The sequence below is a fragment of the Schistocerca piceifrons genome, chromosome 5 (assembly GCF_021461385.2).
Source record: "Schistocerca piceifrons isolate TAMUIC-IGC-003096 chromosome 5, iqSchPice1.1, whole genome shotgun sequence".
NCBI lineage: Eukaryota > Metazoa > Arthropoda > Insecta > Orthoptera > Acrididae > Schistocerca > Schistocerca piceifrons.
Window position 1 is genome coordinate 708,850,996 of NC_060142.1, and position 27,490 is coordinate 708,878,485.

Consider the following 27,490-nt stretch of genomic DNA (forward strand, 5'->3'; position numbering starts at 1 on the left):
GACACTGTCCATTCCATTAAACTGCTCTTCCAAGTCCTTTGCTGTCTCTGACAGAATTACAATGTCATCGGCGAACCTCAACATTTTTATTTCTTCTCCATGGATTGTAATACGTACTCTGAATTTTTCTTTTGTTTCCTTTATTGCTTGCTCAATATACAGATTGAATAACATCAGGGAGAGGCTACAACCCTGTCTCACTCCCTTCCCAACCACTGCTTCCCTTTCATGCACCTCAACTCTTATAACTGCCATCTGGTTTCTGTACAAATTGTAAATAGCCTTTCGCTCCTGTATTTTACCCCTGCCACCTTTAGAATTTGAAAGAGAGTATTAATCTTTCTTCAAGATAAGTCGTAAGGTCAGTATTGCCTCACATGTTCCAATATTTCCATGGAATCCAAACTGATCTTCCCCAAGGTTGGCTTCTACTTGTTTTTCCATTCGTCTGTAAGGAATTCGCATTAGTATTTTGCAGCTGTGGCTTATTAAACTGATTGTTCGGTAATTTTTACATCTGTCAACACCTGCTTTCTTTGGGATTGGAATTATTAAATTCTTCTTGAAGTCTGACGGTATTTCGCCTATCTCATACATCTTGCTCACCAGATGGTAGAGTTTTGTCAGGACTGGCTCTCCCAAGGCCGTCAGTAGCTCTAATGGAATGTTGTCTACTCCCAGGGCCTTGTTTCGACTCACGTCTTTCAGTGCTCTGTCAACTCTTTACGCAGTATTGTATCTCCCATTTCGTCTTCATCTACATTCTCTTCCATTTCCAGAATATTGTCCTAAAGCACGTCACCCTTGTATAGACCCTCTATATACTCCTTCCACCTTTCTGCTTTCTCTTCTTTGCTTAGAACTGGGTTTACATCTGAGCTCTTGATATTCATACAAGTGGTTCTCTTTTCTCCAAAGGTCTCTTTAATTTTCCTGTAGGCAGTATCTATCTTACCCTTAGTGAGATAAGCCTCTACATCCTTACATTTGTCCTCCAGCCATCCCTGCGTAGCCATTTTGCACTTCCTGTCGATCTCATTTTTGAGACGTTTATATTCCTTTTTGCCTGCTTCATTTACTGCATTTTTTTATTTTCTCCTTTCATCAATTAAATTCAATATTTCTTCTGTTACCCAAGGATTTCTACTAGCCCTCGTCTTTTTACCTACTTGATCCTCTGCTGCCTTCACTACTTCATCCCTCAGAGCTACCCATTCTTCTTCTACTGTATTTCTTTCCCCCATTTGTGACAATTGTTCCCTTATGTTCTCCCTGAAACTCTGTACAACCTCTGGTTTAATCAGTTTGTCCACATCTCATATCCTTAAATTCCCACCTTTTTGCAGTTTCTTCAGTTTTAATCTACAGCTCATAACCAATAGATTGTGGTCAGAGTCCACATCTGCCCCTGGAAATGTCTTACAATTTAATACCTGGTTCCTAAATCTCTGTCTTACCATTATATAATCTATCTGATACCTTCTAGTATTTCCAGGATTCTTCCATGTGTACAGTACAACCTTCTTTTATGATTCTTGAATGAAGTGTTAGCTATGATTAAGTTATGATCTGTGCAAAATTCTTCCAGACAGCTTCCTCTTTCATTTCTTTCCCCCAATCCATATTCACCTACTATGTTTCCTTCTCTCCCTTTTCCTACTCTTGAATTCCATTGACGTAGTGTAGGAAAAATGTGATTCACCCTAAGAGCCAACACATTTCCATTTATCGACAGTTGAATTCCAATGGTCCCATGCCGACTGCAATCATAATCGAGAGTGTCGTTGGGTCAACATGTCAACATGTATGGTCTGCTGCGGAGCTCCATGTTCAAGAATGTACGATGAACAATGTGCTCCAAAACACTTGCGTCAGCACCAACATTGTGCTCTTCTGACAGATATGCCATAGATCAACATCCATCCTTCTTTACAGAGCAGACAAGGTTTCAAACCCCACATTCTGTGAAGAGTCATGGACATCCACCATTTAGCTCCTAGTGGTAGCTTTACTGTCTTTCTGCCTCTTTACGTAGATGTTCACAACAGTAGAACATGATCATTCGACCAGATTCAACATTTTCAAGATACTTGTTCAGAGGCTCTGCGTAATAATAATCTGTACTTTGCTGAAGTCACTTATCTCAATGGATTGCCCCATTTGCAGCTCATATCTTCATTAGGGTGATCCTCTGACCATGTCTGCTCCACTAACATACTTTTGTTACTGTGTCACAAGCCCACTTACTGCATCACATGCCCACAATGCCACCAAGTGGCATCCAACATCACGATGGGCAGTGGTCATAACATTTTGGCTCGTCGGTGTATAATTTCATGTGTCAAACACGCAATGTAAACACTACTATGCTGACTCCTTTATTTGCGATGTAGTTATTCTTTTGCCAGACAAGGAAGTACACTGTCGAGCACACAAACATGTAAACCTGACTATTATGAAAGTTCTGTCAATAGTAAATTAATCATTTGTATGAACTCCAACCCCCACTCAGCAGTACAAGTTAAGTCCTCATAGAGATGGTGCTCAGTTCTTTTTGTGGTAGCAGGCTCTGATTTTTTTATTGTTAATGTCCTTGTATCACATACAGCTTTATGCCAAAACTCCTACAAACCCCATGACAGGTGTCACTGCTACTACTATTGAGTTAAATGCACTTCCAGAGTATGCCAACACAGCCAAAAGTACTCCAAATCATCACCCTCCACCGAGATAAACACTGCCTTTCTTCAGTGAATGGTTACAAATACTGCAATCTTGCATCTCCCTATCATGTTCCAGACTGATACCCAGGACGCCATTTTTCAAGCTGACACCAGTTTCACCTACATCATTACATTCTACAGTGCTGTAACTTCACTATGTCAATCACTTGATTTCAAAATCCATTCAGTCATGATGAAAGGATTTCTTACCACTTCTGTAGCCTCTAACAATTGTTTTGCACTATTAAATATGGACTGCAGTATATTAAATGAATCCACAGGATTTTTGTTTACAATTTCCTAACTATTCAATCTCATTTTAGCTGTTCTACAGTAATCTAGACCATGGTGAAACCATCACAAGTATTAATTTTTCTAAACAAAGGTCACATCTAAGCAAAGAAAGCACATATCCAACTAAGCACATTCACTGGCCATTGATAATTTGCCTGTGATGAATACCTTGAAATAATTTCAGATAACATAAATTTTTATACCATATTCCTATCAAATGCTGACATGCTGTGACAGTCACCGATCTCCTAAATCAGTTACAAAAAATATCCCATTTAAATGCACAACTTGTGCAGTGCATATGTATTCTTGAAGTAGCAGCTTTGCCCATATGCTGCTCAGGAAACTACACACTTGGAAGGCCATCAATTTGGCAGCCAGTGCTTTCCAATAGCGTCATTCCATCAGAATGAATTCCCAATGTCTCCAAAAAAACTCGGTAGTGCAGTGTCTTAAAAAAAAAAAAAGGGGAAGGAAGTAAAAGTTCTGCATTCAGACCCACACAGTTACAATTGGGACAAAGATCACCATTCTCCCTGCAGTTGTTGGATACTTGACATCGCAGCCACTACATGTCACTCAAGTAGCTCCTCAGTTGGCATTACAAGGCTGAGTGCACCCCCTTCCAGTCCCCCACCAAGGAAAAATCTCTAGCAGTCGAAACCAGGTCCTCTGCATGTCAGTCAGACGTGTTGACCACTGAGCTACAGAGGCGGACTAATGGATCTGTCACCTAACTATTTTCTGGCATTTTGCAAAATACAAGGAGAACTGTGCATTGCATGTAATGGTGGGTATTATGTCTGAGTGCCTGCAACCACAAGATTTACATCACCAGCAGGCTGATGCTGAAGCACTGTCGCACTACTCTTATTGGCACAGGCCCATTATTGACCTTATATGACACAGTCTGTTTCTATATCAACACACATTACATAGATTTCCCATCAGTGGAGCAATGGCACTAAAATGGGTCAAGCAGGATCTCACTCCCCAGCAGGTCTTACAGTGCCTACAACAAGGATGGTCTATATAGATGCCACAAAGTATCACTAGTAACCTGTGAACATTCCTTATGCTGGCTGCCATCTTTCCTAAAGGGTGGTGTCATTAAGCTGAGCACAGAATGAAAGACAATGAGCTGCAACATTATTTCAGGAGACACCTTTCCAATGTCTACTACAAAAGTAGTTGCAAAAATATTAAATTCAAACTCAAACTGATTTACATCACTAAATCCATTGTCAAGCAAGCATTCTCTCATAGCCTGTAGCACAGTAACAAATCCATAGAAACGTTTATTCAGTGTCTCCTTTAGCATATTTTTTCCATTTACAATTAATCTAATGTTTGGAAATCTCACACATGAATATTCTGAAAGTTTCTTTGTCTTCAATGCAAATTTACTGCGCAAACATGAGGTAATTATCAAAGTGCTTGACACCATTTTGGCTTCAAGAGAAAATTAGTATTGTGTGTGTTTGGTCAGTTAAATTAGAAATTCAATATCTTATCCCCAGTAAGAGATAATTCTTTTACTATCTTTTCTTTCATGTCCCTGAAAAGTGTTCCGTCTTTACACACCTTGGAAATCCATAGGAAAACAACACCTCTACTCAACCAGCATACTTCCGAAAAATAAGGCACATTACTATTTTCACAATCAAGTTCTTCCAGGAAAGATGTAAACTGCCAATGCCTCAAACTGTGAGCTCTCAATATATTACTTGTGGTTTACAACATAACATAGTATTCTCCTGGTATTTCCTGGCATATACCAATTTTTTTTTAACTTTTTTCTCATTAAATCAAAAAAGGGGAGTACAGGTTGGAATATCAAAAATGTTATGAAAAGGATAGACTGCTGATCATCATAAAGATGACATGATGAGTTGCAGACAGGCACAATGAAAAGACTGTTACTCATTTAGCTTTCAGCCAAAGTCTTCAACAGAAAAGAAAAGAAAACACACACATTCCCACAAGCAAGCACACCTCACACATATATGACAACTCTCTCTGATCAGTGTGGCCATAACGCAATGGAGAGTGGGGCACAGAAAGGGAACGGATAGCAGTAGAAGAGCCAGCATTACCTGACAGGGCGTGCAGGGACTACATCGTGATTAGACAAGGCAGCTTGACATGGCATCTGGCAGATTGTGAGGGAGGAAGGGGGGAGGCAGGGAAAAGGAGAGCAGCAAAGAGGGGAAACGGCTGGTGGCATTGGGAGAATGTGGGGGCACAATAGGGATGGGAAACTTGAAATGGGAGGAGTGACAGAACAAAGGAGGACAGAAACTGTTGGATGAAGGGTGTGATGACAATAGGTTATTGTACGTGAAGGCAGAGATAATTTCGGGAGAGGAGAATGTGTTGTAAGGATAACTCCCATCTGCACAGATCAGAAAAGCTAGTGGTGGAGGGGAGAATCCAGATGGCCCAGCTTGTGAAGCAGCCACTAAAATCAAGCGTGTTATATTCCGCTGTGTGCTGTGCCACAGGGTGGTCCACTTTGTTATTGGCTACAGTTAGGTGGTGGCAATTCATCCTGCTATGCAGATGGATGGTAGTCATACTAATATAAAAAGCTCTGCAATGATTGCACCGGAAGTGGTATATGGCATGGCTGCCTACACAGGTGCCCTAGCCTCTGATGGGGTAGGATAAGTCTGTGACTAGAAAGTGCTGCGTGTGGTGGATTGGGCAGGTACTGCACCTGGGTCTTCCACAGGAATGATCCCTGTGGGCAGGGGTTGGGGCTGGAGGTGGCATAAGGATGGACTACGAAGCTCCACAACATCCCAGTCCAGTAATTTTATATTACAAAGCAGAAACTGAGTGCTGCTTTATTTTTCAGTAACAAGTAACTTTCTTTTGACTGTGATTTAAAGTGGAAAGCTTTATTATATTTTTGTTTTGAGCATCTTAACTACTTCTTGGCCATTTTCTTCTCACTAACTCTCATTTTACTACAAAGAAGACCTCAACATACACAATTACAACACACAAAGTCACCAGCAGGCCTCATTGCCGAGTGCATTTCCATTTGGAAAGAGTGGTGATAGAAGGGTATGGGAGTTGGAAAGGGGACTCATAACTGGGTTGGAATGGGTGGGTGGGGTTTAAACTGGCAGCCACTGCAAACAACTGAGAGTGCCCACATCCACATTCTTGCTTTTGCCCGCCATATTCTGGCAGATAAAATTAAAGAAAGAGTGAGATATCACAACTACAAGAGATAACATGGCAGCAGTAAATTGAGTTCACCAACCAAAATGCAGTAAATTTTCGTCTAAGAAAGGCACAGAGCTAGGGTTAATTGTGGTCATTATTATTTTTGTTATGAGCACTTAATGGTACCTTATTTTTGTTAACAGCCACGAATATCAGTGCATTTTCATCCAACGTCCGGATTTTCAGTGATATACTGAAAGCATATTTATCATACAAAGTAGCATCTCGTATGGCATATCCATCACCAGTGAACCTGTATGATTGCTCATCTCGTGATTCTTCAACCCTGTGAAACAAAAAGAATGAGAATTTTTAAAAAGAATTATCTTTAATTAATTCATTATTTATTAAACTGGATAAAATTACACTGTGTCCACCAAAATACAACTAACCCTTCAATGCAAGCTGTACAACTTCCTTTGATTTCACTGTTAAAGTTCCACAATCCTATTGGTCTTCCATCAAGAACAACTCGATGCAAACACCCGACAAACTTTTTTCTTGCACTGAGCAACTGTGGTGGAACAGGAATGTATGGTGGTAAGCCTCCAATCCAAACAACATCATCTGCTCCAACATCTAAACGTCCAAATCCTGGAGCAGTACTGTTTGTTTGAGGATCACCACTGTATTCTGGTGATCCATCAGGTAAAACTTGATGCCTAACAGCAAGTTTTGCTATGTTGCTAGTCCTGTAAGGAACACAATATTTAATATCATATGACACTGTTTCAAATGAATGGAATTCAACAACAGTGAATGTAAGTTGTACCTCTCCACCTCTATGCGATACCAGTTCTTGTCTTCCTTGAGAACAGCTGTTTCTATTTTTCTGGGGTGTGTGATAATTCCCACTCCACCTCCAACATCCCAAAGAAAACGAATTTTTCTGTTTACCATCTCGAGCGCTATGAAATCTTTCTAGAATTGAAATTAAAAAGTATTTTTATACAAATTACTCTGGATTACAATATGCAAGTGTATATCATTCTGACTTACTGATGAGGAATTACTGCTTGACAGGTAGAACAGCAATGCATCCTTCTCATCTGAATCAACAGCATAATTTAAAATAATTGATGTTGTAATAGTAGGAACCAGAGTTTTAGGTTTATAAGATCGCACACAACCATTATTAGCATTGCTAGTAATAGAGAGACGGATCTGCAACAGAGATTTCATAATGCATTAAAAATGAAAGTGAAAAGCACCAACACAATTATAGCCTGCAATTTTATGACCTTTCATACAGCAACAAAATTAATGACATTGAAGCCACTGATACAAGCAAAATTCACATACTTAATGTCATATTTCATGAAATAATTTTCATTTTGAGATACATTTCATTTACTGCATTACTTATATCTGCATTAGGTTATGCACATTTTCTATTCCAGTGCTGCATAACCCAAAATTCTCAGAGAAATAGATCAGAATTTTTTCCTCTAAATACTTCTGTTTCTTATATAAATCCACATTTTTGCAGCTGCAACAGCATATGACTTAATAGTGCTGTATTTTTCAGTTGTAACAATTACTCAAATATATCACTGATGCAGCATGAAACATGCACAATAAATATGAACCCAAAAAAATTCAACAATTATATATAAGCAAGCCAAGAAGAAAATACAAAACCACAGCAGGCTTACTACATTTCTTTCTTTTTTTTTTGTATGAAAACTGCATAACATTTTTCAGAACTTTACAGGAACTCATTAAATAAATGCACTTCTGAAAACTTTACAGTAAACTGAAAGCAGCCAAAGAAATGAATTTAAATAATTCTGAGTCACAAGGAACTACAACAAACAATGGAAAATCTGGGACAGAATGATAGCAATATTAAAGGGACATCACATAGAGGAGGCATTGAGTGGCAGAGAGGTGGACTGAATAAAGATTCCATATGTATTTAGCTAAATAATATCCAGCAGTGTGTATTCAATGTGCCTGTCTGCCACTCAATGTCTCCTCTATGTGGTGTATAGCAATTCATATTGGAGCTATAACAAAAAGTAATAACACAAAAAGAATGGGAAAATCACAACAGTGAATATGTAGACAAACTCAAAATAATAATATTCATATTTTTACATAATTCAAATATGATTCCTACATCAATGTAATCCAGCTAAATGATTTCAGAAACATAGTGAAAACATGATAAGTAAAACCAGACTCCTTGTTTTACAGTGCTTTAGCTATTTGAAAAACCATTTGAGTAAATATATGGATGATGAAAATCTACTGTGGTTGGCCAGGAGAGGTTTTTACGATAGATCAGCCTTGCCTCTGGGTATGAAACAAAAATCATTACTTTCATCACAATAGTTGGTTAACACGTACCATACAAATGAGGTGATCAAGACAAACTGGAGAAGAAAGAAAGGAAAACACTCAGAAAAATTTTAGAATCACAAAAGAACAAAGATAACAACTGGATAAAGAGGAGAAATGAAGATCTACAAAGAAACATAGGAACAATCACAAACACAATAAGAAAGACGAAATTAAAATTTTGTGGTCTTATGTACAGAATGAATGATAGCAGGCCAATGAAGAACATTTCTAACTTTATTTTAAAATTAAAAAAACACCTTGAGATGGTTGGAAAAGAAAAGAAAGACTTGAGAAAACTTAACGTTGCAGAAAGACCTTACACAACAGAGGTATAATGCAGAATCAATTCAATTGAAACACTTTTAATTTGCTGTTACAGTACATCATACCATTATATATCAGTACCATTATTGCTACAAAAGGTGTCCAGAAGAGTCTGAAAGTGCAGGATTGCGTTCTGTACAGCAGAACAAAGCATGTCCGTAGGTATGTTGGTTACCTCTGTTAATATTCTGCGCTTTAGATCAGCACATGTGTGATGTTCCACTGGTAAATCTTGTACTTCAGTTACCCTCAGAACCAGAAATCACAGGGAGTGAGATCAGGTGATTGTGCTGGTCAAGCATTTCAAAATGATTGGCTGATAATTCAATATTTCCAAATGTGTTTCTGAGAAGCAGATGAACTTCGCGAGCGATTTGCAGTAGGGCCTCATCTTGCATAAAAACTGTTGAGTTCAATGCATCTCTCTCCTGTAGGTTGGGCATGATATGCTGGCAATGCATATTGCAGTAATGCTAGCCACTCACACTGCACATCTTTGGATCTTGAGCATCAATGTGTTCAAAACATGGTGAGCATAGCCGTGAAGCCACACCGTATGGTGACACATTCACCATACAGAGGAACTGCATGCACAAAGACAGTATATTAAGATCCTTCCACTCAGCAATTGTGTACGTGTTCACCTCACTCGTCAGAGAAAAATGAGCTTCATCTGTCCATAGGATGGTCCAGGGGCAGCCCTCATCAACTTCAGTCCTTGTGAGAAAGTGGAGAGTGAAGTCAACATATCATTGTGCGTCCTAGTCCAAGCAGCTGTACGATATGGATCTTGTATGGATACCATTTGAGAATGGTTCGAAGTACCTTCCATACAGAGACCACGGGATGTTCAACTGTCATGACACAGCACGCACACTGCCTGATGACTGAGAACTGCACGCAGTGTTATCTGCTGTAGCAACAGCAATTTCATCAAACTACCTCTGGTGCAACCGCTCGTCAGCCTCTTCCCAGAGCCGAGCCCAACTCCTCAGTTGATTCCAACTTCTTCATAGTGCTCCGCAGAGCAAGTGGAGAAAGAGGACCCTTCTATAATCATTTCAGCCAGCGATATTCTTGCAGCTGCATTCTTGCATTGAAATATCTGATGGATAAGAAGTAAAATTAATGAAGTACTTATCTGCATTGATGAGTTGTGAGTAGTCAGCCCCAGTTGACACAATCTGCCTCTCTGAACATCATGTGACCACAGGTAGAGATGTGTTAAGTGTAGCAGGATTTAGGTTGCATCTCATTTCTCCAGAACAGAATTGGAGAAAGGGGGAAACATAACATTCATCAGAAATTGTCATAAATTTATGAACATAAGAGATTCAAACAACAGAAAATTCAGGACGGAATGTAACAATATTATCACCATATAGCAGAGATGCTGAGTCGGAGACAGGCACAACAAAAAGACTCTTGCAATTAAAGCTTTCGGGCATTAAAGCCTTCGTCAATGACACACACACACACACACACACACACACACACACACAGAGTGGTGACTGGGTGGGGGTAAGAAGGAGGCTGGGGCGGGGAGGGGGAGGGATAGTATGGTGGGGGTGGCAGACAGTGAAGCGCTGCAGGTTAGACAGAGGGCAGGAGTGAGGTGTGGAGGGGGAAGGGGGGAGGGGGGAGAAGTTGCAGGAAAGGAGAGAAATAAAAAGACTGGGTGTGGTGGTGGAATGATGGCTGTGTAGTGCTGGACTGGGAACAGGGAAGGGGCTGGATGAGTGAGGACAGAGACTAACAAAGATTGAGGCCAGGAGGGTTACGGTACTTAGAATGTATTGCAGGGAAAGGTTCCACCTGAGCAATTTAGAAAAGCCGGTGTTTGTGGGAAGGATCCATATGGCACAGGCTGTGAAGCAGCGATTGAAATGAAGGATATCATGTTTGGCAGCATGTTCAGCAACAGAGTGGTCCACTTGTTTCTCGGCCACAGTTTGTTGGTGGGCATTCATGCAGACAGACAGCTTGTTGGTTGTCATGCCTACATAGAATGCAGCACAGTGGTTGCAGCTTAGCTTGTAGACCACATGACTGGTTTCACAGTTAGCCCTGCCTTTGATGGGATAGGTGATGTTAGTGACCGGACTGTAGTAGCTGGTGGTGGGAGGATGCATGAGACAGGTCTTGCATCTAGGTCTATTACAGGAGTATGGGCCATGAGGTAAGAGATGGGAGCAGAGGTTGTGTAAGGATGGACAAGTATATTGTGTAGGTTCAGTGGATGGCGGAATACCACTGTGGGAGGGGTGGGAAGGGTAGTGGGCAGGACATTCCTCATTTCAGGGCACAACGAGAGGTAATCGAAACCCTGACAGAGAATGTAATTAGTTGTTCCAGTCCTGGGTGGCACTGAGTTACAAGGGGATTGCTCCTCTGTGGCCAGACACTGGGACTTTGGGAGGTAGTTGAAGACTGGAAAAGTAAGGCAAGAAAGATTTGCTTTTGTACAAGGTTGGGAGATAATTACGCTCAGTGAAGGCTTCAGTGAGGCCCTCAGTGTATTTTGAAAGGGACTGTTTATCACTGCAGATGTGATGACTACTGGTGGCTAGGCTGTCCGGAAGGGACTTCTTGGTACGGAATGGGTGGCAGCTGTCAAAGTGGAGGTATTGCTGGTGGTTAGTAGGTTTGATATGAACGGAGGTACTGATTTAGCAATCTTTGAGGTGGAGGTCAGTGTCTAGGAAGATAGCTTGTTGGGTTCAGTAGGACCAGGTGAAGCAAATGGGGGAGAAGTAGTTGAGGTTCTGGAGGAATGTGAATAGGGTGTCCACACCTTTGATCCAGATAGCAAAGATGTCATCTTTGAATATGAACCAAGTGACGAGTTTGGGGTTTGGGTTTTTAGGAAGGATTCCTCTACAAAGCCCACGAATAGGTTGGCATAGGATAATGCCATTCAGGTGCCCATACAGTACCCTGGATTTGTTTGTAAGTAATGTCTTCAAAGGAGAAGTAGTTGTGGATGAGGATATAGTTGGTCATGGTGACTAGGAAGGAGGTTGTTGGTTTGGAATCTGTTGGGCGTTGGGAAAGATAGTGTTCAGTAGCGGTAATGTCATGGACATTAGGACTGTTAGTGTACAGGGTGGTGGCTTCAATAATGATGAGCAGGCCACCATGTGGTAAAGGGACAGGAACTACGCAGAGTCAGTGGAGGAAACGTTTGGTATCTTTTCTATAGGATGGTAGGTTCCAGGTAATAGGTTGAAGGTATTGGCCTACGAGAGCAGAGATTCTCTCAGTGGGGGCACAGTAACCGGCCACAATGGGGCGTCTTGGACGGTTAAGTTTATGGACTTTAGGAAGCATGTAGAAGGTAGGAGTGTGGGGAGTGGTAGTGGTAAGTAGAGAGATAGACACTGGGGAGAGGTTCTGGGATGGGCCTAAGAATTTGAGTAGTGACTGGAGATCCTGCTGGATTACTGGAATGGGGTCACTGTGGCAAGGATTGTATGTGGAAGTGTCTGACAGCTGGTGTTGTCCTTCTGCCAGGTAATCCTTGTGGTTCAGAACAACAGTGGTGGAGCCTTTGTCCACAGGTAGGATTATAAGGTTGGGATTAGTTTTTAGATGGTGGACTGTAGTCCATTCTGCAGATGTAAGCTAACCTTATATCTGCAGAAAGAACTGCAGTCCACCATCTAAAAACTGATCCTGACCCTATAATCCATTGCCCAGCCTAGGTACTAAACCAGTACTTGGCTTTAGTGATAACCTTCATTGAACAGGAGATAAATGATTGTGACTTGTGAATTATGATTTATTAGTCTCATAACATACACTTCACAATATAATGCTAATTTGCAGTTGGATTCTGCTCAAATTATCAGTTCATCTTCCATGAACTCTTCTAATGAGTAATAACATTTGTGTATAAGAATTTCATGTAACTTCTTTTTTAGTAGCACTAGTTCCATGTTTAGGATGTTTTTGCCCTCAAGTTTGTTGTAGACTTTCATGCCCATATATTGTGGGGTCTGGGCATATAATTTCAATCTATGGGCAGGAAGCATAAAATTATCTTTATTCCTTGTACTGTATGGATGATCAAATTGGTTTTCAATGAACAATTCCGGTTTGTTGTGTAAAAATATCATTAGCTCGTATATGTATAAGGAGGGGGCAGTCAAAATTTTTAGTTTCTGTAATAATGGACGGCATGATTCTCTTTGCTGTGCAGTGCAAATATTTCCGATAATTTTCTTCTGGATCTTCAGTACACGATATATATTATTGGAGCTCCCCCAGAAATTAATGCCATATCTTATCACTGATTCAAAGTAACTTAGATATGCTACTTTCCGAGTGAACATGTTAGTAGTACTTGATAATACAGGGTGGTGCACGAAATGTGTTACCAATTGTTTCTTTCACCATTTACGACGCACATTAAGTATCCCGCTGGGATCTCTACAGCAGTATCAGCGGAGCTTGGAAAAACAAATGAGTTACGAAATGACATGTAATTCACAATACTGCCACTAGGAGACTAGTAAGCAGCAATAGCTGACAATGGAAGACTGACGACACAGCAACGATTGGCAATTGTGTTACTTTTTCATGAAACGAAAAGCCTTGTTGTGACTCAGAGGTGTTTTCGACAACAGTTTAACACACAATGGGTCCCTTGCAAGAAGACCATCCACAGGTTGTATGATAAATTTGTACAGGAAGGAACAGTATTGGAAGCAAAGCGACCTCGGCCTAAGCCTGTTTGTTCGCCACAGAATATTGAAGCGGTACGAGTTGCTGTACAGACAAGTCCCTGGAAATCATGTAGAAAGGCAGCACTGCAACTGGGAATATCCAGACACTCCGTTCAATGCATTCTTAAAAGTGACCTCCATATGTACCCATACAGGATGACCTGTGCACAGAAGCTCACTGAAGAACACAAGCAGCAGAGACTACTGTTTGCTCAGTGGGCGGAGGATAGGGAAGAAACTCTCAACGTTTGTTTTTCAAATGAGGTGCATTTTCATTTAGATGGTGTGGTAAACAAACAAAACGTACGCTTTTGGGCCACTAAAAACCCACAAGTGCTTCACGAACGACAACATTATGCTCCGAGGATTACAGCGTGGGCAGCAATTTCCAGTCACGGACTTATTGGAACCCTTTTTCTTTGAAGAAACTGTGAAAAGCAAGCATTATTTGAGCATGCTTCACAATAGCTTCATTCCACAGCTTCTTGCTACTCCCTTGCCCTTCAACACGCAGTGGTTCATGCAAGATGGAGCAAGGCCACATACCGCAAACACTGTGTTGGAGTTTTTACACGAGCATTTCGACATGTGGATCATTTCACTCAGGTTTCCAGATCGCTTCAATGACGCACAAAATTGGCTCCCCAATAGTCGAGACCTCAATCCATGAGACTTTTTTCTTTGGGGGTACCTAAAGAAAAAATTTTTCCAGAAACGTCCACGTGATTTAATGGAGCTCAGATGACTTACTCTTCAAGCTTGCCGTGAAATTACGGAAGACGTGCCATAGGGTAATCACTAACTTCAGTGTTCATTTGAAGGAAGTTAGGAAACAAAATGTTGGACATATTGAGCGTGTGCTGAGTTAGAACAAATCTCCATGGACGGCTCTTAATTGTAGTATATGTTCCTTTCAGATTGTATTGACAATAAAGTTTATATTCAAAAACAAAATGGTAACTCATTTGATGTGCCACCCTGTATATCCGTGGCATATGCAAAGCTACCCAGTTTGCAGCGCAGGTACTCAATATGTGTGTTCCAGTTTAAATTCTTATCAATGTGTAGATCTAGAAATTTGCCAGAATGCACTTCTGTTAATTCTTAACTTTTATGATTTATACTAATTTCCTGGTCTTTTGACGGTTTGGTACTGAATTGAATCAAGTTTGTTTTTGATATGTTAAGCTTCAGACCATTTAACTGGAACCATGACTCTAGCCTGTCTAATTTACCAGGAATCGTTTCTGTTTCTTCGCTTTCTATCAAGACAGATATGTCATCAGCAAACAGAACGGATGGTGAATTTATGTTTAATGTGAGTCATTGACATACAATAGAAAGAGAACTGGACCGAGGATCAAACCTTGCGGAACACCCTGTGTTATTGTTTTCCAGTCTGAATGGTAGTTTACACCATTTGAAGGGATGATTGTTCTTTGTTTTCTATTAGATAAGTAAGAAGTAAGCCACTGAAGTACTGCAACCTTAATCCCCATATTTTTCTAGTTTGTGGATTAGCAAGGAATGATTTACAGAATCAAAAGCCTTTGTCAGGTCGTAGAAAATTTCGGCTACTTTACTGTGCTAATTTTTTCTATGAAATTGTTTATGAAATGTGGTAGTTGCAAAAAATTCTTTCTTGAGATGACAACGTCATTAAAAATTCTTCAGCTCAGCATTTACTATACAGGACAGCATTGCAGTCCAAACGATCAAGCTTATTGTTGACCCACTACTGCTCATAGTAACTACTGCTCCCTAGACCTTTTTCCTGGACAAAACAGCAGAAACAGTTGTTCCCATGAATACAAGCACTAGAGATCCGATTGCTAAGAAGAGTAGCTGGGTATATTCTGTCTGACAGGAGAGTGAATGTAGACATCATAAAATAACTGATAGCATGAAACTTAATGAGCAGTTTATGGAATACAGAAAAAACTGGAAGTATTATGTCATAAGAATGGAAGACAACAGAGTACTAAACTTGGTGATAATTATTAAACAGTGAGCAGAAGATGTTTAGAAAGACCAAGGAAAATCACCAATTTCAACCAAGAGGCCATAACAGGCAGAGAGATGAAGAAGATATCATATTTACTTGAATCTAAGCCGCACTTGAATCTAAACCGCACTTGAATCCAAGCCACACCTGAAAAATGAGACTCGAAATAAAAGAAAAAAAAATTTCCCGAATCTAAGCCGCACCTGAAATTTGAGACTCGAAATTCAAGGGGAGAGAAAAGTTTTAGGCCGCACTTCCAATCGAAACAAAGTTGGTCCATTGTAATATGAGACACAATTTAGGTCGAAAAAAATGAATGACGATACACCTACAGTAGTTTGGTTCGAGCCGTAAGCTTAGCAGTTAAGCTTTACCAGGTAGCCATTGCTATGCGTCAGGCGCTCTGTCCGTATTTATACGGGTACCCTTCCTTTTTCACGTGCTTCGTCTCGTTTGAATCAATTGCTTATTTTGCTTTGATCTGATTAAAGCCGTTTTCTTTGTTATAGGTGTTTACATCACTAAGCTGAAAATGCATTACTGTGCAGTGTCATGCATTGTTTGTCGCATTCTGATAGTGCGTGTTTACGGCCTGTCGCCGCTCATGGCATGGCTTGCTTTTGTGCGCGCTACCGCCGCTTACAATTTAAAAAAATTTAAAAAAATAAAAAAATTCTTAAGTACATCAAATTCTGCACAGAAATTAGAGTCATCTTAGATTTAAAAATCTAGTCAGTTGCAGTGCTTCATTTCTGATTGTATCACTATTAGGCATAAGAATAATACGAATATAAACATGACACGATACGAATATTCTGCCGTGTTTGCTGTTTCTCACTCTAGTTTCGTAGTTTATTACGCAGACAGGATTTAAATGAGATATCAGCAAACACGAAAGAATACATGGCAAAATGTTTATATTCGAATTATTCTTATGGTGAAGAGAATACTGCATGTGATTCACATTTCATCAGGTTCCTATTAGCAACCATCTCTTCTCACAGGTAGGAAAAAATTCAGAACGTAGAGTTGGCCATATTGACAAACATCCCAAACAGTCTTGCCAGTCGGATTTTCATAGTACATTGAAATTCTGATACATTCGAAGATGAACAAGACGGAATTTGTATTTACTTCATTGGATAATGTATGAAAATGCAGTGGTCGAAACTCGGGGCGGAGAAAAAAAAAGCTCGTCTTCCACCGTTTTTTTTTTTATTTATTTACTGACACAGAGGTTTTGGCGCCAGTATTTATCTTTGTGCCTACAAAGCATGTCTGTGTAGTGCTACATATATTCGACAGCAGAAGTTAGTTGTGGCGGCACCTACCAACATTTTTCAGAACTTCCGCTTGCTTTGCACTCGATTCTAAGCCGCAGGTGGTTTTTTGGATTACAAAAACCGGAAAAAAAAGCGTGGCTTGGATTCGAGTAAATACGGTATATCATATCGAAAACATTCTGATTTTTTTAGTAACTGTGACTTTAATCAGTTTTGTAATTACATACAAAACTCTGGTGTGGTGTAGAAGACTCCTGAAGGCATTAATCTGTTCAGGTTAAGCAAATAAATAAAAAATTAAACATTATATAGAGGTTGTCCTAGGATGAATGGTCAATATTCATGGATATGACAATAATGATGAATTGCATGTGGACATATGCACTATTCTGAATGGTTTCCGAGATATAACATATTTAATGTACATTGTTACTTTTTTCCTTTATTGTTCAGTACATCGTCATTGTTTACAACATACCATAATCGTGTGCACAAAGTCGGGACGAATAATTTGATATAGGACATGTGGTCTATCAAGTCAAGAAACTACCACGAACTGTCTTATATACACCTCAACACATGCACTTTGCGCAAGATTTTCTGTATTCTCTCACTCTCTTTATCAACCAGTAAGCCCTTGAGAAAAAATGAGCAAGACCTTTTTAAGGGAAATTTAACTTAGTTTCAGTTTATTCTGCAACAAGTTTTCACTACAGGCCACAGATTTTGTGTTACTCAAGAAAAACGTACAAAATTAATTTTTAATGTGTTCCTTCTCAGAAACCATTTAGAAAGGGGCATTGTCCATATTTTGTTTTTTGCTTCAGATGATCATTCTTGTCATATGTGATTACTGACCATTTCTCCTGAGACAACCTTTGTAGGCAGACTATTGAGTATGTTACAATAATTATGTGTTATACATACCATTAAATTTAATATTTTCCCACCCAAAGTGATTAAGACCTGCATTAAGGCTACCAACACACAAACAACAGCAACTTTAAATGCAACAGACATAGAAGAAGACATAATAGCACAGCTAACAAGAATGCTCACACAACAAGAAAACAGAAGAACAACAACACACGAAAATGACAACTAGAACAAATCAAATAGGATACAAAGAATAAAGAGCTGAACTCAGATGGCATGGCTCTCAGTCAAGAAAGCGAGTTGCAAGCTGTATCACTGTGCCAAGAGTGCAGTGAACAGAGCGACGAGTCAAGTCGCCATGTGGTCTGCTCTGTGCAAACTTGTCCATGAGAGCGGCAGGGAGCAGTGAGCTAGCTAGCAATCTAATCCGTAAGAGTGGTGGGGAGTAGTGATGTTAGCGAGCTACCTTGCAATCCGATCCCTGAGAGTGGTGGGGAGCAGTGAGCTAGAGAGACATCCTACTCTGATCGGTGAGAGTGGTGGGGAATCTGAGCTGCTGGGAGGGAGTTATGCCTGGATTACTTTGCAGCATGCTCCGACCACACGGTGGCTGAAGATTGTAGCTTTTATGATCCCTGGCAATACATTCCAAGTGTGATGCTAAGTCAAAGGATGAGACGTAACAACAGACTCAACAGTATGTAAACATTTACTGAGATTCTGAAATTTGAGATATCCTTTTGAAATCAAGAGAGGAAACATGAAGCTTATAGTGTTTCCTGCATTAGTGTACTGGCCTGAAGCACTTTTGCCTCAGTAGCTGTGCAGTCAATGTGGCGGATTGTAAAGCAAAGGGTCCCAGGTTTGATTCCCAACTGCGTCAAAGATTTTTTTACACTTGGAAATTTGGTGTTGTATTGTGCTTACTTTCATATCATCACAATTAGTCTTGTAACACTTTTTTTAGCTTGGGAAGTATTTCTTAAGGATGTGTTTTGGGATGCTGTTGCAGCAGCCTAGCGCAGAATTTTTATCCCGCCCTTTACAGCCACCAGAGATGCATTTTTAAATCAGATGAGCTACCATTCATTTTTTCCAAATCATCCATCACCTATTCTTTAGAAAGATCTGGCTCTTTGAATCAATTCAGGAGTGGACTGCCCATTTCTAGTCTGTAGGATGCAGCCTTGCAGATTGACCAGCCAGTTTCTCACATACTGGCAAATGGGGAAAACCATATGACCATTGCTAATGGAAGTGATAAAAAAATCTGCAGAAAATGGGAGGTACAGACAGAGACTTAAAAGACTAGACATCTCTCAGGAGAATGCTTAAGCATGTACGGTTACAGGAAAAACCACCAAGAAAGAAGAAGACAGGTGCCCTATGGACAAATGAGAGGAAGGTAAAACACAGCCAGAGGATACACAACTACTGGGGAAAAAACAAAACCCACTCCAAATACAATATTTGAATGTTATGGTCCTTAGCTGGCCTATTAAAATGACAACAAGAAGAGTATCAAGTAATGTCAGTATTACATAAATTCTGACTTCCATACACGTTCAGTGCAGTAATGGAATCAATGTGAATAAAGACTGTAAACTGTGATGATGCATGGCTACAATAGCCTAACAATTATCTTATGCACTTCAGTATATTATACATTTACATGTTTTGTGACAATTTTGTTATTATGTTTTAAAAGAAAACACATTGAAAGTTTTTTGATTTATTCCATATCCACAAGGACTGTTTCTGTTGATTTCTGTAGAATGTACATTAGCATATTTCTTTTCCTTTATAAATAGTTATTTTTCATTTTTAAGGTGAAATCAAATAATGGAAACTCCAGGTCGGAATATCAACAATGTAAAGAAAAGATAGATTGTTACTTACTGTAAAGATGACATGTTAAGTCGCAGACACGCACAACTAAAAGACAAAGACACATTAGCTTTCAGCCACAATCTTCATCAGAAAAAGAAAGAAAAATACACACCATTCATTCATGCAAGCACACCTCATGCACACGTGGCTGCCATCCCCGGCATCTCAGACCAGAATGTTTTCTGGTCTGAGCTGCCAGAAACAGCAGTCATGTGTGTGTGAAGTGTGCTTGCTTGTGTGAATGAATGTGCGTGTATTTCTTTTTCTGATGAAGACTGTGGCCAAAAGTTTAACTTTAGTGTGTGTGAATGTCTTTTAGTTGTGCCTGTCTGCAACTTAACGTGTTATCTTCACGGCATTTAGGACTATATCTTTTCCTTACATTATTATTATTATTATTATTATTATTTTCTGACATGTTCCACATCCTCGAGGATTTCCTCACTAAGAGCCATGTAATGAAAAGTACATCTAATCCAATCTACATTAACAGTATGCATGACTGTATATAGAAATTGTTCCCAAGTCAAGAAACTGATTTATTGATATGTTTCCATTCAGGTGAGACTCAACTTTAGAAGCAGCATTTTCAGAACACAGAAGCATATTATAAGAATTGTACCTGGTACGAGTCCTAGAACATCCTGCAGATACATACTTTCAAACTTGGTATTTTGATAACTTTGTCACAATCTAATTAATGACATTCCTCTTACCTCAAAAATAGTACAAAGCAAATAAAAAAAAAATAAATAAAAAAAGAAAAAAAAGGAAAGAGAAAAACCTACAGATCAGATATCTCAAAAGTTCAACTTTAGTTCAGAAATGAGTCAGAGACATGAGTACACATGTGTTTCTGCATCTGCCAGAACATTTCAAATGTCTTGTGCATAACACAGTGGTATTCAAGAGAGAATTAATAATATTTATATTGGACAACTGGTTCTACGCTATTGAACAGTATCATCCCACGGCTCTTTAACATTAATGGTTTGGGATTACAATGTAATCATTTTAGAACAGTAATACCACAATATTTTCATAATGTAAGTCCATCTACTGTATTTTTCTGATATAAAAGTTACTTCTTTGATTTCTTTATACACCCCAGAGACTTCTGTTTGTTCAACCTGAATTGCAATAATCAACACCTAGTTTACATGCCTTTACTATAGTGTGATCAACCGTTTTCCTCATAACATAATTTGTATTTTATGCAAGATTTAAGATACTTAACAGCATGGTCATCAGCATCTTTGCTGGATCTCAACACAATAAATTACATCATCTGAACAATGTCTGCATTCACAAGCAAAATTGCTGTGATGCTGCACAAGGAACACTTGTCAGCAGATTTCTTCACAATATATGGCTATGCCAACACACACAATGTGGTTTGCATCTATTAAAATCCTTTAATAATTTGGAAAAAACATTTCAGTGAAACACAGCGCATTCTATGGATGTTGTTGTTGTTGGTATAGTCTTCAGTCCTGAGACTGGTTTGATGCAGCTCTCCATGCTACTCTATCCTGTGCAAGCTTCTTCATCTCCCAGTACCTACTGCAACCTACATCCTTCTGAATCTGCTTAGTGTATTCATCTCTTGGTCTCCCTCTATGATTTTTACCCTCCACGCTACCCTCCAATACTAAATTGATGATCCCTTGATGCCTCAGAACATGTCCTACCAACCGATCCCTTCTTCTAGTCAAGTTGTGCCACAAGCTCTTCTTCCCAATTCTATTCAATACTTCCTCATTAGTTATGTGATATACCCATCTAATCTTCAGCTTTCTTCTGTAGCACCACATTTCAAAAGCTTCTATTCTTTTTCTTGTATAAACTATTTATCGTCCATGTTTCACTTCCATACATGGCTCAGTCCATACAAATACTTTCAGAAACGACTTCCTGACATTTAAATCTATACTCGATGTTAAAAAATTTCTCTTCTTCAGAAACGCTTTCCTTGCCATTACCAGTTTACATTTTACATCCTCTCTACTTCGACCATCATCAGTTATTTTGCTCCCCAAATAGCAAAACTCCTTTACTACTTTAAGTGTCTCATTTCCTAATCTAATTCCCTCAGCATCACCCGACTTAATTCGACTACATTCCATTATCATCGTTTTGCTTTGTTGATGTTCATCTTATACCCTCCTTTCAAGACACTATCCATTCCATTCAACTGCTCTTCCAAGTCCTTTGCTGTCTCTGACAGAATTACAATGTCATCGGCGAACCTCAACGTTTTTATTTCTTCTCCATGGATTTTATATCCTACTCCGAATTTTTCTTTTGTTTCCTCTACTGCTTGCTCAATATACAGATTGAACAACATCGGGGAGAGACTACAACTCTGTATCACTCCCTTCCCAACCACTGCTTCCCTTTCATGTCCCTCGACTCTTATAACTGCCATCTGTTTTCTGTACAAATTGTGAATAGCCTTTCGCTCCCTGTATTTTACCCTTGCCACCTTTAGAATTTGGAAGAGAGTATTCCAGGTAACGTTGTCAAAAGCTTTCTCTAAGTCTACAAATGCTAGAAACGTGTGTTTCACTTTCCTTAATCTAGCTTCTAAGATAAGTCATAGGGTCAGTATTGCCTCACATGTTCCAATATTTCTACAGAATCCAAACTGATCTTCCCGTTTTGTCGGGACTGGCTCTCTCAAGGCTGTCAGTAGTTTTAATGGAATGTTGTCTACTCCCGGGGCCTTGTTTCGACTCAGGTCTTTCAGTGCTCTGTCAAACTCTTCATGCAGTATCATATCTCCCATTTCATCTTCGTCTACATGCTCTTCCATTTCCATAATATTGTCCTATTCTATGGATAGCTGCTACTTAAATGAAAACCAGGGGCTGAGCCATCCACTCAAAGCTCATTGACTCCCTCTCCTGAACATATTAGATGGGAGGCCAGACACTTTGCAAAAGTTTGAAATGCATGTTACACAGGTACTGTTATAGAATAGGATGGAGGGTGGACTTCTTATTAGCATACTGAACAAACTCAAAACATGAGAACAAGAAGCTCAATTAAAACAAACATTTTGGCCTCATGATTTCAGATAGGAAAAACTGTTTCTCATTGGTAATATTTTTATGATGTGTCAATTGTTGTCATCAGTTGCTTTCCATATACCTATCCGCAAAATGACAAATAATCTTTCCATTGGTTTTCCTGAAACTTTACTGAAATGGTGATGGCGCTGTAGGCGCTCACTGCCAGGGCGGAGGCGAGCACATCTGAACGCAGTGTGTAGGTGCTGCTAGGGCGATGTAGCGTAACTAGAAGCAGAACTGACATCCGTTGAAAAAACTGCCCTTTAATTTACAGCAGCATGATAAAAGAAATATCTAATGTGACGTACTTACTGACGATACTCCATAAGACTGTTACTGTATGCCAGTCATTTTACAAACAGCACACTGTTTTTGAAGACAGAAAGAAGAGAGAAGCATAGATGTTATAAATGATTTGTTTTCTTGCCGTTTTACCTTTATGTCACTTCTGTCACTAATTTCCACTCTATATGCAGTCTGATACATCCAGAGGTTGAAAAGACCAAAGAACCATATGCATTTGGTTACACTAGACTATAAGCATTCTATGTATGATCAATTACATATACTGAAAATGTTCTCCACTGTAGTGTCCCTCTATCCTGCTGCCCATAATATATTCCAGTAATAATGCAACAAGAGATGTAAGAGTTTAATAACCTGTTGATGTCATTAGATGTCTAATAACAGCTCAGCTGATCAGGGACAGCTAAGGAAATACCTGTGGTCTTATTAAAGGGTCATTCCAGTATTTACCTGATGTGATTCACGAAAACCATGAAAAAAATAAAAATCAGGCTAGCTGAATGAGGATCATAATCATACTCCTTTCAAATTTAAGTACTATACCTTCAACACTGTTCTCGCTAACTTGGGGTTATAATGCTGGAGGACTTGTATACAGACCAAACTGTAATGGAAAAATTAACATACAACCCTGAAGCTCACAGTTACAATGCATATAACTTACACCATCAGCAGCATGTCGAGCTTTTGTTATACTATCACGTAGCCTCTGTAGTTTTTCTGCAAAAGTATCGTTCCATTGTTGAAACTTACGCCGCTTCTGATTTGCCTCTTCAGTCAACTTTAGGAGCACATCATCAGCCTGCTTTACTGTACTTCTAGTCTGTGATACTGAAATATAAGCAGAACAGTGTGAGTGCATAAAGGACATAAATCAGAAATATATACAAAGATGATGTGACTTACCATACGAAAGTGCTGGCAGGTTGATAGAAACACAAACAGACACATACATACACACAAAATTCAAGCTTTCGCAACAAACTGTTGCCTCATCAGGAAAGAGGGAAGGAGAGGGAAAGACGAAAGGAAGTGGGTTTTAAGGGAGAGGGTAAGGAGTCATTCCAATCCCGGGAGCGGAAAGACTTACCTTAGGGGGAAAAAAGGACGGGTATACACTCGCACACATACACATATCCATCCACACATATACTGACACAAGCAGACGTGTGTGTGTGTGTGTGTGTGTGTGTGTGTGCGCGTGCGCGAGTGTATACCCGTCCTTTTTTCCCCCTAAGGTAAGTCTTTCCGCTCCCGGGATTGGAATGACTCCTTACCCTCTCCCTTAAAACCCACTTCCTTTCGTCTTTCCCTCTCCTTCCCTCTTTCCTGATGAGGCAACAGTTTGTTGCGAAAGCTTGAATTTAGTGTGTATGTATGTGTCTGTTTGTGTTTCTATGAGGGCCATTCAGAAAGTAACCTCCGGTTGATTTAAAAAAATACACCAAGTTAAATAAAAATATTTTAATATATACATCTTACAACTACATCTTTGCACTATTTTTCTACATAGTCTCCATAGCGATTGAGGCACTTATCGTATCTCTTCACAAGCTTTGAAATTCCTTCTGCATAAAAATCACCCGCTTGTGCCTGGAGCCAGCCTGTGACCGCATCTTTGAGCTCTTCGTCGTCATCAAACCGCTGTGACCCGAGCCATTTCTTCAAATGCATGAAGAGGTGATAATCACTTGGCGCCAGGTCTGGGCTGTAAGGTGGATGGTTGATAACGTCCCACTTGAAGGACTCAAGAAGGGCCGTTGTTCCGCGAGCAGAGTGAGGACGGGCGTTATCGTGCAAAAAAACGATACCGGAAGTCAGCATACCACGGCGTTTGTTCTGTATAGCCCGTCGTAACATTTTTATTGTTTCACAGTACACGTCTTCATTAATGGTCGTACCACGTTCCATGAATTCAACCAACAACACCCCTTTGGCATCCCAAAACACCATTGCCATCAGTTTTCTGGCAGAAAAATCTTGCGAGGCTTTTCTTGGTTTGGTAGGCGAATTTGAATGTGCCCACATCTTTGATTGTTCTTTTGTCTCAGGGTTCACGTACTTAATCCAGGTTTCGTCACCGGTCACGATTCTGTTTAACAATGGTTCTCCTTCGTCCTCATAACGTGACAGAAAGTCTAATGCAGAGGCCATTCTTTGAGTTTTGTGGTGGTCGGTAAGAATTTTGGGCACCCATCGTGCACAGAACTTACGGTAACCCAATCTTGCTGTCACTATCTCGTACAAGAGAGTCTTAGAAATCTGTGGAAAACCAGTAGACAACTCCGACATTGAGAAACGTCGATTTTCATGAACTTTTGCATCAACTGTCTGAACGAGTTCGTCAGTCACCAATGATGGTCTACCACTCCTCTCTTCATCATGAACGTTTTCTCGTCCACTTTTAAATAAACGTACCCATTCACGGACAACTCCTTCACTCATAACTCTTGGTCCGTACACGGCACAAAGCTCACGATGAATAGCTGCTGCAGAATATCCTTTGGCTGTAAAAAACCTTATGACAGCACACACTTCACATTTGGCGGGGTTTTCTATTGGAGCACACATTTCAAACTGCCACAAAAACTAAACTAGCGCAGGTACGACGTTCACTCGACCACGGCTTGATGCCGACTGACCTGTTGAGTGCGTGAAGGCACAGATGGCGTCGCTACTCCCCCCACAACCCGCACTGTGACCAATCGGAGGTTACTTTCTGAACCGCCCTCGTATATATAACACTAACAATACTGAAAATTTTGCTACCTTTTGGACAAATTCTTCTTCAGAGACACTTTCCTTCTCATCCCGTCCAGTAAGTCTCCCCTGACCTGGGGTTTTAGGTGACTATTCTAAGCTGTATCCCTCTCCCTAAAACTCCCCAGTCCTTTGTTTTTCACCCTCTTCGCTCCCCTTAACTCTACTGCCAGAAGAAGACGCCACTGGCTGCAAAAGTTTGTAAAAGTTAAATCCTTTTGAGTGTGTGTTCCCCTGCTGCTGCTTGATGAGTAATTTCTTTTATCTATCCATTTACATTACATTATCAATAACTGATTATCTTCGTTGTTATATATTTTGTATTAAGATAGCTGTTATGCATTATTTAGTAGTTTTGGTAAGATGAATTGAACATTGGCACCCCAATGATGGAGCCTAGAATCTTGAAAGGCATTCCTACTTTTATGGAAATATTACCATAAAGTGTGTTGGCAGGTACTAAGCTGTAACTGTTGAATATTCAACCTCCTAATAATAATACTGAAACATAAGTTTCATTATAGAATAACATTGACTATTAATGATGTTTATAAACAGTGAACTACAGAACAAGGTTATTAAAATAGATTATGTGAATTAATATACTACAACAAGCATGACCAGTTACATGTAATATATATCTAAATTTGCATGTCATACTGCAGTACACTATCACACAAGAAATGTCTGAGCAACCAAAGTGTCTTCTGTGTAACCAAGGAGAAAATGTAAGTCAGGAGCGTATGGAAAGCACAGTTCAAACAAATGACCAGGCAGTGGCAGATGTATACACGCATTATGAGACAAATTATAATTATGTGAACATAGGTGGTATGGTTAGATAGAGGAAATATGATGGACACTGAAAATGATATGACAAAACAAAAAGACATTAGAAGACTTATGCTTAAACTGGGGAATTAGCAATGTGAAAATGGAAGAAACACAATCTGTTCAAGTTAGTACTTTCTCTACAGAAGTGAAAAAAAAAAATGAAAAGGAAATGAAGTGAGTAGGGGAAGGTGGGTGGGGGAGAGAGGACTTAATTAACAACAGTATTCTCCATGTGTATTAGAGAAAAAGATCCTATACTTACTATTTTCTTCAATCTTTGACAATTGTAGGTCTGTGTCAATTTGTTCAAGTTGAGGTCTCAGTTCAGACCTCACTTTAAATGCCACCTTTTCAGCTTTGGATTGTGCACCATTGACAGTTTTCATTACTTTCCCTAGCTTTTCCACAGTATTGTTCACAGAAACAGCAACTGAAACATACGGCAATATCAGCTACAAAAGATGCTCAAAATGAAGGCACAGTTAATGATTTGCAGCTAGCTCAAACATTATTTATTATTATTATTATTATTTTTGTTATTGATATTTTACCTACGATAGGACACAGGGAGGAATGACACAAATCCAATAGCAAAAATTTCCATTTGAAATCACAAATCAAGTATTTATAAAATAATATTATCATTATGTCACTGGTGTTTCCTCACTACAGAATAAACATGTACACAATCATTATGATAGATTGTCACTCATTGTAAAGAGTGCCTGTCTGCAACTCAGTGTGTCATTGTAAAGATGACACACTGAGTTGCAGACAGGCACAATGAAAAGACTGCTGCACACAGAGCTTT

The 27,490-nt window shown here is 39.6% G+C and overlaps 1 protein-coding gene across 1 annotated transcript in view; it reads right to left on the bottom strand.

Moving 5' to 3' along the window:
* LOC124799214 (laminin subunit alpha-1) overlaps positions 1 to 27,490 on the bottom strand; it is a 216,601-nt gene that overhangs the window by 78,226 nt on the left and 110,885 nt on the right. The window contains exons 20-25 of the mRNA XM_047262749.1: positions 26,942 to 27,109; positions 23,750 to 23,916; positions 7,254 to 7,418; positions 7,027 to 7,175; positions 6,647 to 6,946; positions 6,381 to 6,540 (exon numbers count right to left, since the gene is read on the bottom strand). Coding sequence (XP_047118705.1) covers positions 6,381 to 6,540; positions 6,647 to 6,946; positions 7,027 to 7,175; positions 7,254 to 7,418; positions 23,750 to 23,916; positions 26,942 to 27,109 — 1,109 coding nt within the window. The remainder of the gene's footprint in view (positions 1 to 6,380; positions 6,541 to 6,646; positions 6,947 to 7,026; positions 7,176 to 7,253; positions 7,419 to 23,749; positions 23,917 to 26,941; positions 27,110 to 27,490) is intronic.